The following is a 13125-nucleotide window of genomic DNA, read 5'->3' as shown; positions in this document are numbered from 1 at the left end:
TCCATTGTTCTCCTCCTAAGTCTCAATCCTTGGGTGGTGTTCGAGGATGATTCCCTACACCCTTGGTACCACCACTCGTACCGCCTCTCCTCCGTTCCAATCTGAAAGTGGGAAGAACAGTTAAAGGCCTATTACACCAGGCCTCAGGTTGAGCCTGGTGAACCCCAGGTCATAAGGCCATTGGGATCCTAATATGTGAGAATATTTTGTTGAACTCTTAAGAGATAACCTCCATAGCACACTTCCAAGAAAGACCTCTTGCACTCGTGGACTCCCTCGTCCTCTTCACCAAGTGCAGTGCCTCCCAATTGCAGTGGGCAAGGCTACTACTTTGTTTCAAGCTAGTTATTCCAGCTGAGAAATATAGAATTACCTGTTGTCTATGCCTATGCGTAGCTGAGTTAGATGTGACCAAGTTCTCAAGTCTTAGAGCCCAATAAAGGTTACTGAGTTAAGTCTTTGACAAGATCCTGACTCACCATTGTCTTTCATCTACTGTACCTTGAAAATCTTGTATGCCACTAGTCATTCTGAAGGATATAAAGTCGTCTTAGCAATTTAGAGTTCAATATCAACACCCAGCTGCCAATGACACCAGCTTTTTGTCCTCCTCCATCTCTTAATATATGCCATGAGAACTAAAAAATTGAATGATTCCTTGATCCTACAAGGGTTCTACGTTGCCAAACAGACCTCAAGCCAAGCAGTTCATGTTGGTCAGGATTAAGTGCTTCTTCCCTAACCTTGACATAATTTCAAAAGGAAAGTCTGCCCTGTTGCTCTACTAAGGGCATTTAGCATCTGGTGAAAAAGTACAAAATGTAATTTTTCCTAACTTGTCCAGCAGAAGATTAAGTCCTCCATCCCCACAATAACCTCACCAAGAGGAAGATGAGTTAACAGAAGCATCCTGGATAACAGTCACATAAAACTTTTTGAGCAATTATACCGAATTGTTAAACAAGGTTGATAGGTCAGATCCTGGAAGGTAGGTGGATAAGAAAATTGGGGAGAGATGTGGGGTCCATGAGGTCCCGACCCATGCTGTTGGCATACAAAGATATATGAGATATTTCACTTCTTGCCAGATGAAACTGCTAAAATGACAAATCAAAGTTTAAAATTTTTCTGGAGAAAGGTTGGTGGTTCCTGTTGGGGCTTTGAAAAGTCAGGACCTTCCTCAAACCCAAGCCTGAGGACATGGACACCACAGAGGACTTAGCTGCATTTGCCTTAAAAAGGTCGGGCCCCTTAAAGGATACTCTTTGGCGAATCAAACCGGTCCACAGCCTAAATGTTACACTTAAGAAAATGAGATGGGGAAATAACACACCCGCATTGTTCCACACACCTTAACCACTGTCTCTGTGCCAACTTCTGTGAGAAATGGGATAAAACCACATTCCTTATCATCAATACCTAGTTACGCCAACAGTTGTCTGTCTGGTGAGCAAGGAAAGTCGATTGCTTTTCTCCAAACACCAACACAAGCCTGCAGGACTATACTTGGCCCTCAAAATTGAGAACCTTTGCAACCTCGTTGGACTGCCAAAGTCTGCTCAAGTGAAAAATCACTAGTCACTTCACTCTGCGATTCTGCCTGGAAAGACACCATGGCCATAGAGTTAGAAGCCTGTGCACTATCTTCCACAAAGAACACTTGCTAAGCCAGTGATAAAGGCAAGATCTTAATAGATTGGCATTACCTGCTGATATTTACACCTGCTGATCTGAGTATTCACGTCGTTCAAGGTCTTAGTAGAACAACCATACGATGGGAATCCAAAACTAAGTTTCATATCTTGTGTAGTAGCATAGCTCTCCACAAAAGCCATAAACCTTTAAGACATAGGTTTAAGGGTTACTCATGAATGGCAGAGACTGACCATAGGTTCATATGACCAGCGCCTAATCCCCCCCCTCTCCATTAAGCTAGGGCCAGGGAGGAACTAACTCGCAAAGATGGTGAGGTCGTAGTCAAGAGATGACCAAACTTGACAATCTCTAACCCGTTGAAGAGATCACTAGATGGACATTTCGAGTAGGCTACCAAAACTAAACTGCCGTGGTTTTCTCTAGATCTCTGAGTCTCACTGTCCCTTATAAAAGATGAATGATCATCAACCCACTCTAGGGACTGTTCCCTCTCTCTAAAACATGTGAAATCCAAGGAAGGATCTGAAAATATAATTAGGAGGCAGACAATAGACTTCCCATGTCAGGAAAGAAATGCTCTTGCCTCTACCGGTAGATCAAAAGTTAGAAGTGGTATAATGTAAACCCTTTCTTTTGATGACAGGGGGGAAGGGGTGTCTGACAACTCTGTGCTTGGAAACACGGCAAACTGGCACTACACTGCGATATGGAAGGACATTGTCAAGCCATATACCACGAGACAGATAAGAAAGTCCTCAAATGTCCAAATATGAATTGGGAATATGGACATCCACGAGACAGGGATAAGAAAGTCCTCAAATGTCCAAATATGAATTGGGAATATGGACATCCACGAGACAGGGATAAGAAAGTCCTCAAATGTCCAAATATGAATTGGGAATATGGACATTAACGTTTGACCTGGCAATGTCACCATTCAGTTCTGGGTGGATTAACAGTAGCAGTCACACCAGGCTTTAATTTGACTAAACAGAAGAGGTGTAAGTTACTGGGCGATATTTCCCTTCCAGAGGTGGAGGTAGACCAATCACCCTTCTGGAGGAGGAGGGTAGCTACTAAGGGCACCTTTTACTCTCTACACTGCTAGCACGTAACCCTGATATTAGGCTTGCTTTCCACTTGACCAATACCGAAGGTACCAGGCATCAGGCAAGCTCCAATACTCATCGCCAAAGGACAAGGACAAATCTCCCATGTCACAACTGGAATGATTAAGATGCTTATACTCCACCCACACTGTCCCCAGTGCTTCTCACTTCCAATCAGTGCAATGGCAGCTATCATATTGGGTTTAAACTTCATTAGATCAACCCCAAAGATGTAGACAGTGGGTGAGCTCCTTCACTTTCTCTCAGGAAGCAGTTGCCAAAAGTCCAAAGAAACTTCTTGCAAGAGACCTTACAAAGTGATTACTACTACTTCTAAAAAGTAGTGTCCAAAGAGAAGATTAGGAGAAAGAAGAGGGAGAAAACAATCATTTTCCCTTATTACAACCACCATTATGAAGCTTCATCTGTGGTGGATAATGTGGGAGGGTGGGCTGTGGCACCCTACCAGTACCAGCTGAACTCAGTTGAGTCCCTTGTTAGGCTGGGAGGAACGTAGAGAGTAGAGGTCCCCTTTTTTGTTTTTGTTTCATTTGTTGATGTCGGCTAACCCCCAAAAATTGGGGAAAGTGCCTTGGTATATGTATGTATGTACAACCACCAGAGAAGTCAAGATCTGAGCAACTGACAATGACGACACTCCCATGGAGGAAGCTGCCAGAGATTCCTCGGTAGCCAATAAACTGGGGAATACCGTCAAAAGCACAACACTGGGAACTCACAGTCAATGCACTTCACAGGGGTCACCACAAAGGGAACGCTGGCAAAGGTGCGTGTGCCCGCCAATAACTCACACAGAATTCCTGGACTACATAAAAACTCGACTCCTGGAGCACCTTGAGTCACAACTCATAAGGGTAAAGCTTAGACTGTTGGAGGTATCACACTGAAACAATTTGAGTAAACTCCTCCTTAAGGAAGGATAAGTAAACTCCTCCTTAAGGAAGGATAATAATGTAGAGCTAGCCAAGTTATACTGTTTGGGAGATTGGGAACAGCACTCATCATAGGGGAAAAAACTGAACAGTCATGCTCCCATAATTAGTGCACAAAAGGAGATTTACAAATTGAGTGGGAAGAACGAGCAGAGATTGTACTGCCTTTATCTGCGCAGTAGCTAGTATCTGATAAGCCCAATTTCTTTAATGCTCATTTACTGGCCTCATTCTCTTATCTAAATTTCAAGAAAGAAATTATCTTTTCGACAAACCTGGACTTTCACAACCATCTTTTAAATTGCACTTTGAGAAAGGGGGTTTGTGCTTTAGGCCACACATCTAGGATTTAAAAGACCTAAACAGAATCTTTTTTAACTGGATTTAGAAGACATTATTCTGTCAATATAATAAACACAAACAATTAATATTAATACCAATTGTCTGTTCAATTCTTATAATTTTAAATTATAACACAGTGTTACTTGTTTAGGGGCTATATCAAGGTATTACTTAGTCAGCAACAGAAAGCAAAGTGAAAATATATTGTTAAAACAAATGCTACTTAACAGACACCTGGGAGTGAAGAGGTGAAAACATTGAGTTTGGTTGTATGAAATCCAGAAGTATTATTTCTTCTATTTTCTGTTGACAATCTGGCACTTGAAAGCATAAAGCATATGAATATTGAGGAAGATTCGTTAAAATAATTCTATTTCGAAGCCTTGGGATTTAGAAAACAAAAATTTAACTTTGCTTCTTTGAACATTTTATAATTAGGAATAAACTCAAACTTTTGGTATTCATTAACAATGACTTCTAATAATCTTACCTTGTGAGTAAAGTCCTTCTTATTTTCTTGCCATCCCCTTTCTGGAGCATCCTCATAATCAAATCCACCTTCACTATCCTCAGCTTTTCCATATATTTCATTACGTTTCTTAAGGTGATCTCTGAAATAAAAAGGAAATATGTTGCCATTACAATTTTGAATGAATAACAATACTAGATACAGTATTAGTTCTTAATAAAATTAATTTTCCAAATCAGGGTTAATTGATAAATAAACTATTAATACCGTAGTTAAGCTACAACCTTAAATGGAAAAGCATGATGGTATATGCCCAAGGATTCCAACAGGAAATATAGCCCAGTGAGGAAAGGAAATAAGGAAACAATAGTGTGCCTGAGTATACCTTCAACCAAAAAAACTCTAACCCAAGATATTGGATGACCATGGTACAGAGGCTATGGCACTACCCAAGTATAGAGAACAAATAGTTTGATTAGAAGAGCTGCCTTCCATAGCTAAAGAATCTCTTCAACCCCGTCACAAGTGGAAAGTAGCCACTGAACAATTACAGTGAAATAGTTAGCCCCTAGAGTGAAGAACTTTTAGGTTATCTTAGTGCTGACCAGTATATGAGGAAAAGGGAGAATGTGTAAAGAATAAGCCAGACAATTCAGTGTGTGTGAAAAAATAAGCTGTAATCAATGGGGAGATCCAAAGTAGTACTAACTGTCCAGTCAAATGACCCAAGAACACTAGTGATAGTATTGCAACAGGTGGTGGTGCCTTGGCCAATCTACTACCCCTATTAACTATCCCTGATATACATATATATGGAGGAAAACCAGCTACTTGTTTTCTGAACATTTTTCCAAAGCCACGATGGCTTTATGAAAGAAGGTAACGAAGCCAAGAGGAAATAAATGTTTAGTTATTCAAAATAAATGTAAAGCCGTATTCATTAGTTTAAAAAATTATAAGACAAAAACAGACAGAGATGCATTTCTGTACTGTGTGGAGCTTGTCGGTAAGACGTAGTTAATAAAATGGTAGGACAAACCCATAAGAAAGGAAAGCCCAGGTTATTGTGCAATAAGGGAATAGATGAAGACCTACAACTAATAATAGTACAGGAATAGAGAGTACAAGTAGAAGAGAAGGGACAGAACTCGTTTCACATCTAAATCCTATAAAAAGGAGGGCAGACAAACGGAAGAAGACCGGCACCCTGAAAATCAAATTGAAACAAAAGCTCAACAAAGGAATGCAGCTTACTATGTTGATTAAACTTTTATATCAAAATATGCTCTACATTAGTCTATGATTATACCTTTATTTGTTAATGAAAGTTACTTCACACCATTATTTAATATACTTATTCATCCTTTGCACAAGTTTACAGAAAAAAAAGCCTTATAATAAGCAGTCTAAGAATTTCACAAAAATGTACAAAGATCTGTGCGTACACTTGTGTACAGTAGAGATATTGTTGTATATATTAAATGATAAAAAGTATAATACTGCATTTACAAATCTAAAAGTATTACAGTAGTAGTTGATATGTGATTAAATTTTTTTCAGAAATGACATGGTATGAAAATCAAGGCAGTATGCAGAAACTTAATTGATATTACAGTGCATATAACCCTATTCCTAAATAATGCCCTTAAGAACAGTGAAGTCACATAAGGCACAGGAGCAGATCTTGTTGAGCCATCCTAATGAGGGTAACAGCAACCTTGTTGGTAAATAGCGAATTGATATAGACAAAGAAATTTCAGATAAATTCGTCTTCATAGTAAGCCATGTTACTTGCTGCATGTTTCTACAATAAAAAATAGTGCTAATTGTCTGTATTTTTTGTAGCACAGCCTCTAGTCCACCCTGAAATATTTTTGTCAGTTTTTCCCTTGTAGGACTTCATCTATCCACTTCTTTTATTTCCTGGTCTTCCTACAAATCCTCATCCAGCTACTTCTGTAGATATCTACTACTTTTGTAAACAAATGTTCCTAATCCCTCTCATTGCCTGTCCAAACATCTTTAATCTTTAAGATCTACCTATTCAACATCCTCCTGACACACCTTTTTGTCAGTTACTAAATAGTAATAATATCTTCCAGAGCAACTCTGGCCATTAACCTGTATTGATATCTTCAAAATCTTAATGATATTCCTTTTCAATAGCCGCATTACTGCTGCATTGAGTAGTACAACCTTACATTTAAATCACAAGTCTTTGTTCTGTAAACTAAGGGGGGAAAGTTTTATCTCTCCATTTAACCAAAGCTTAGGTTACTCTTTTCTGCTCTTTCAATTCTTAATTCCCAATCCAGTGTGGCCCCAGGTTTCGAATGTTAACTTTCTTCTCTAAAATCTTCCCATCTATCATGGTACAATAATTAACTATTGTATCTTCCCTTCTCTATTTACTATTGTAAGACATATTGGGTATCAAAGTCTTTTATATCATGAATTTTTCATAACCCTAAGCACCTCTTGTGACACCATCTTACATTCAGTACTACAGTGCACTATATAAATTTGCGATACTTTTCCATTATACTGACAAGGTTATAAAGGACCTCTTAGCAATTGCTATAAAACCTAGCTTCCAATTCACATGAAACTCGGTCCAGTAAACTGTGCTGTGCACAATAGAAGTCTGACGATTCAATTTCCTTTGGAGTTATATATGTCCCAAAACTATAAAAAAAATATCTGAAGAATCAGGTTACTAACCCTACTCAATTTTATACCCCAAATTTATTATTATGAAAATATAGCAAAACTTATCACACAACTACCTCACCTCCAAGAATATTTCCCAAAATAAATATGTCTACCTGTTCAGCGACTGTCCATTTTGTTGGTTAACTATAAAAAATCACAAAACTGAATATGCTGTCTTTACTAACAATATTAAAACAAAATCAAAATACAGCATACAGTAGTATCTGATACATTCTACTTGAGTACATCCTACAACACTTCACCTTACTTCTATTACTACAGTTATATATTAATGTGGGATCAAGAGACGTAGAATATTAGCAATGTAGCAAATTTATTTTTGACATTGACTTTTAACCTACTTGTGATCAATGTCACTTGCACCAGTCTTAAATTCAAATGAAAGTTTCTATAACGTTACATTTCCAAGCAATAGAGTAAACATTGTGATCAAGTCTTCTCTCTATTCTGGGTTTGGAAAATTTATATAAAAGACAAACACGTGGGGGACTCTGATTGTCTATACGCTGTTTGCATTAAACATTTTATTTAGCGCATAGTAATGAACCAATAATAAAATAACTATCTAGATTCCTAGTTCCTACACTACTATTTATTTTACCTCAATTAACAAGGATTGAAATGTTATTTTCCTTAGTAAAATAAATTTTTGAATATACTTACCCGGTGATCATGTAGCTGCAGCTCTGCTGCCCGACAGAAAAAACCTACGGGCGGGATACGCCAGCGATCGCTATACAGGTGGGGGTGTACAACAACAGCGCCATCTGTCGAGTAGGTACTCGGGTACTTCTTGTCAACAAGAACCAATTTTCTCCTCGGTCCACTGGGTCTCTATGGGGAGGAAGGGAGGGTCCTTTAATTCATGATCACCGGGTAAGTATATTCAAAAATTTATTTTAATAAGGAAAATAACATTTTTCAATATTAATCTTACCCGGTGATCATGTAGCTGATTCACACCCAGGGGGGTGGGTGGAGACCAGCATACATGTTAACAATAGAAGCTAAGTATCCCGTATTTCATTTTAGCAGTTATTCAAAATAACAAACATAAAATAAATAAGTACCTGGTAAGGAAGTCGACTTGAACAATTACTCTGCCTTTTTAAGTACGTCTTCCTTACTGAGCCTAGCGATCCTCTTAGGATGCTGAGCGACTCCTAGGTGCTGAAGTATGAAGGGCTGCAACCCATACTAAAGGACCTCATCACAACCTCTAATCTCGGCGCTTCTCAAGAAAGAATTTGACCACCCGCCAAATCAACCAGGATGCGAAAGGCTTCTTAGCCTTCCGTACAACCCAAAAACAACAATAAAAAGCATTTCAAGAGAAAGATTAAAAAAGGTTATGGGATTATGGGAATGTAGTGGTTGAGCCCTCACCTACTACTGCACTCGCTGCTACGAATGGTCCCAGGGTGTAGCAGTTCTCGTAAAGAGACTGGACATCTTTAAGGTAAAATGATGCGAACACTGACTTGCTTCTCCAATAGGTTGCATCCATTACACTCTGCAGAGATCTGTTTTGTTTGAAGGCCACTGAAGTAGCGACAGCTCTAACTTCACGTGTCCTTACCTTCAGCAAAGCATGGTCTTCCTCATTCAGATGAGAATGGGCTTCTCTAATCAAAAGTCTGATGTAATAAGAGACTGCGTTCTTCGACATCGGAAAAGCAGGTTTCTTAATAGAACACCATAAAGCTTCTGATTGTCCTCGTAATGGCTTCGTACGTCTTAAATAGTACTTAAGAGCTCTTACTGGGCATAGTACTCTCTCTTGTTCGTTTCCAACCAAACTGGACAGACTTGGAATCTCGAACGATTTGGGCCAAGGACGAGAAGGAAGCTCGTTTTTAGCTAAAAAACCAAGCTGTAAGGAACATGTAGCCGTTTCAGATGTAAATCCTATGTTCCTGCTGAAGGCGTGTATCTCACTGACTCTTTTAGCTGTTGCTAAGCAAACGAGGAAAAGTCTTCAAAGTGAGATCTTTAAAAGGGGCTGATTGAAGCGGTTCGAACCTTGCTGACATCAGGAACCTTAAAACCACGTCTAAGTTCCAACCTGGTGTGGCTAACCGACGCTCCTTTGAGGTCTCAAAAGACTTAAGGAGGTCCTGTAGATCTTTGTTGGTGGAAAGATCTAAGCCTCTGTGGCGGAAGACTGATGCCAACATGCTTCTGTAACCTTTGATCGTAGGAGCTGATAGGGATCTTACATTCCTTAGGTGTAAAAGGAAGTCAGCTATCTGCGTTACAGAGGTACTGGTTGAGGATACTGAATTCGCCTTGCACCAGCTTCGGAAGACTTCTCATTTTGACTGGTAGACCTTGAGAGTGGATGTCCTCCTTGCTCTGGCAATCGCTCTGGCTGCCTCCTTTGAAAAGCCTCTAGCTCTTGAGAGTCTTTCGATAGTCTGAAGGCAGTCAGACGAAGAGCGTGGAGGCTTGGGTGTACCTTCTTTACGTGCGGCTGACGCAGAAGGTCCACTCTTAGAGGAAGAGTCCTGGGAACGTCTACTAGCCATTGCAGTACCTCGGTGAACCATTCTCTCGCGGGCCAGAGGGGAGCAACCAACGTCAACCTTGTCCCTTCGTGAGAGGCGAACTTCTGCAGTACCTTGTTGACAATCTTGAACGGGGGGAACGCATAAAGGTCTAGATGGGACCAATCCAGAAGAAAGGCATCTACGTAAACTGCTGCTGGGTCCGGAATCGGTGAGCAATAATTTGGGAGCCTCTTGGTCATCGAGGTAGCGAACAGATCTATGGTGGGCTGACCCCACAGGGCCCATAGTCTGTTGCAAACATTCTTGTGAAGGGTCCATTCTGTAGGGATGATCTGACCCTTCCGGCTGAAGCGGTCTGCCATGACGTTCATGTCGCCTTGAATGAACCTCGTTACAAGCGATATCTTTCGATCTCTTGACCAGGTGAGGAGGTCCCTTGCGATCTCGAACAACGTCCTCGAATGAGTCCCTCCTTGCTTGGAGATGTACGCCAAGGCTGTAGTGTTGTCGGAGTTCACCTCCACCACCTTGCCTAGAAGGAGGGACTTGAAGCTTCTCAAGGCCAGATGAACTGCCAGTAGCTCCTTGCAGTTGATGTGAAGTGCTCTTTGATCCGGATTCCACGTGCCCGAGCATTCCCGACCGTCCAGTGTCGCACCCCAGCCCGTGTCCGATGCGTCCGAGAAGAGAAGGTGGTCGGGGGTCTGAACAGCCAGTGGTAGACCTTCCTTGAGAAGAATGTTGTTCTTCCACCAAGTCAGTGCAGACTTCATCTCTTCGGATATAGGAACTGAGACCGCTTCTAGCGTCATGTCCTTTCTCCAGTGAGCAGCTAGGTGATACTGAAGGGGTCGGAGGTGGAGTCTCCCTAACGCGATGAACTGGTCCAGCGATGAAAGCGTCCCTATTAGACTCATCCACTGTCTGACTGAACATCGGTTCCTTTTCAGCATGCTCTGGATGCATTCTTGGGCTTGACTGATTCTGGGGGCCGACGGAAAAGCCCGAAAAGCTTGACTCTGAATCTCCATACCTAGATAGACTATAGTTTGGGATGGGACGAGTTGGGACTTTTCTATATTGACCAGGAGACCCAATTCCTTGGTCAGATCCATAGTCCATTTGAGATTTTCCAGACAGCGACGACTTGACGCAGCTCTTAAAAGCCAGTCGTCCAAATAGAGGGAGGCTCTGATGTCTGCTAAATGCAGGAATTTGGCAATATTCCTCATCAGCTTGGTAAACACTAGAGGTGCCGTGCTTAAGCCAAAGCACAGGGCTTGGAACTGGTAAACCACCTTCCCAAAGACGAACCTTAGGAAAGGTTGGGAATCTGGGTGGATGGGGACGTGAAAGTACGCGTCCTTCAGGTCTAACGAGACCATCCAGTCTTCCTTCCTGACCGATGCTAGCACCGACTTCGTCGTCTCCATGGTGAACGTCTGCTTGGTGACAAAGACATTTAGAGCACTGACGTCCAGCACCGGTCTCCACCCTCCTGTCTTCTTCGCTACTAAGAAGAGACGGTTGTAGAAGCCCGGGGATTGATGGTCCCGGACTATGACTACCGCTCCCTTTTGTAGCAAGAGAGACACCTCTTGCTGTAAAGCTAGCCTCTTGTCCTCCTCTCTGTACCTGGGAGAGAGGTCGATGGGAGTTGTTGCTAGAGGGGGCTTGCGCAAGAATGGAATCCTGTACCCCTCTCTGAGTAACTTCACACTGTGCGTCTGCACCCCTGTTCTCCCAGGCCTGCCAGTAGTTCTTGAGCCTGGCTCCCACTGCTGTCTGGAGAAGATGGCAGTCAGACTCTGCCTTTTGAGGACTTGGAACCCTTCTTCTTTTTGCCACGTTGACTATCGGCACGGGTACCTCCTCTGCTGGAGGTTCTGCCACGAAAGGGCGGAATGAACCTAGACGCTGGTGTGTCCATCCTAGGTCTAGGCACGGAAGGTAAAGCTGTGACTTTACGTGCGGATGACGCCACCAGGTCATGGGTGTCTTTCTGGATCAACGAGGCGGCAATCCCCTTGATCAGCTCTTCAGGAAAGAGACACTTGGATAGCGGAGCAAACATCAACTCTGACTTCTGACATGGTGTGATCCCCGCCGACAAGAAGGAGCAAAGGTGATCTCGCTTCTTAAGAACTCCAGACACGAAAGAAGCCGCAAGCTCGCCAGATCCATCCCGAATGGCTTTGTCCATGCATGACATGATGAGCATGGCAGAGTCCTTATCCGAAGGGGAGGTCTTTCTGCTCAACGCTCCCAAACACCAGTCCAGGAAGTTGAAGATCTCAAACGCACGGAAAACTCCCTTTAAAAGATGGTCCATGTCCGAAAAGGTCCAGCAAATCTTGGAGCGTCTCATAGCCAGTCTGCGGCGAGAGTCTACCAGACTTGAGAAGTCGCCCTGGGCAGAGGCAGGAACTCCCAAGCCGAGATCTTCTCCCGTGGCATACCAGACGCTAGATTTGGAAGCAAGCTTGGTGGAGGGAAAGATGAAGGACGTCTTCCCAAGTTGCTTCTTGGCCTGCAACCACTCTCCCAGTACCCTTAAAGCTCTCTTGGATGAGCGCGCGAGTACGAGCTTCGTAAAGGCAGGAGCTGCTGACTGCATGCCTAAAGCGAACTCAGAGGGAGGTGAGCGTGGGGCTGCAGACACAAACTGGTCCGGATACAACTCCCTAAACAGAGCAAGGACTTTCCTAAAGTCTAAGGAGGGAGGCGTAGTCTTGGGTTCATCTATGTCGGAGTGTTGATCGTCCAAATGAGCAGCTTCGTCGTCATCAGAGATTCCTTCATCCGAATGCTGAGGAGGAAGCGGCAAAGGAGGAGAAGAAAGCTGAACGGCTGAATCCGGCAGCACGGGTGCATGCGTAGCTGCACTGGATCCAACATCATGCCGCTGCTGGTCAGTCTGAGAGCTGGCAACAACAAAAGCGGAGTGGTGGTGCGTGGTGGGGACTGCCGTGGGTTGCGGAGACTGCCGCATTGCGTCAAAACACGGCAGCTTGACAGCACCTTCCCACTGCTGATGCGGTAGCTCACGCATGTCAACGGAGGGTGCCGCATGTCGGCTAACGTCAACATGCGTCTGGCAGGGTCGACTGCGCATCGGTGGTGGAGCTCTCACAGCCGGAGTGTGGGAGCAGGGAGCCGCAGTGTCAGCTGAGCGCACAACCGTGGCAGGTTGTGGGTTAACGGGTGCAGCTTCAACCTTCTCAGCACGATACTCCTGCATGAAGGAAGCTAGCTGAGTCTGCATAGACTGCAGCAAAGACCACTTAGGGTCTACAGCGGTTGGTGCAGCAACAGACGGAGTGATTGCCTGCTGCGGAACCACTCTACCTCTC

General features: G+C 43.1%; 1 protein-coding gene across 1 annotated transcript in view; it reads right to left on the bottom strand.

Annotated features, from left to right (window-relative positions):
* Nucleotides 1-13125, bottom strand: part of mRpS17 (mitochondrial ribosomal protein S17) — a 33467-nt gene that overhangs the window by 4080 nt on the left and 16262 nt on the right. Inside the window, exon 4 of the mRNA XM_068377169.1 lies at nt 4551-4671. Within this exon, the coding sequence (XP_068233270.1) occupies nt 4551-4671 (121 nt within the window). The remainder of the gene's footprint in view (nt 1-4550; nt 4672-13125) is intronic.

The sequence above is a fragment of the Palaemon carinicauda genome, chromosome 7, assembly GCF_036898095.1.
Source record: "Palaemon carinicauda isolate YSFRI2023 chromosome 7, ASM3689809v2, whole genome shotgun sequence".
In the NCBI taxonomy this organism is placed as follows: Eukaryota; Metazoa; Arthropoda; class Malacostraca; order Decapoda; family Palaemonidae; genus Palaemon; species Palaemon carinicauda.
The sequence above is the reverse complement of the archived record's forward strand: the minus strand, read 5'-3'. Positions and strand labels throughout refer to the sequence as shown.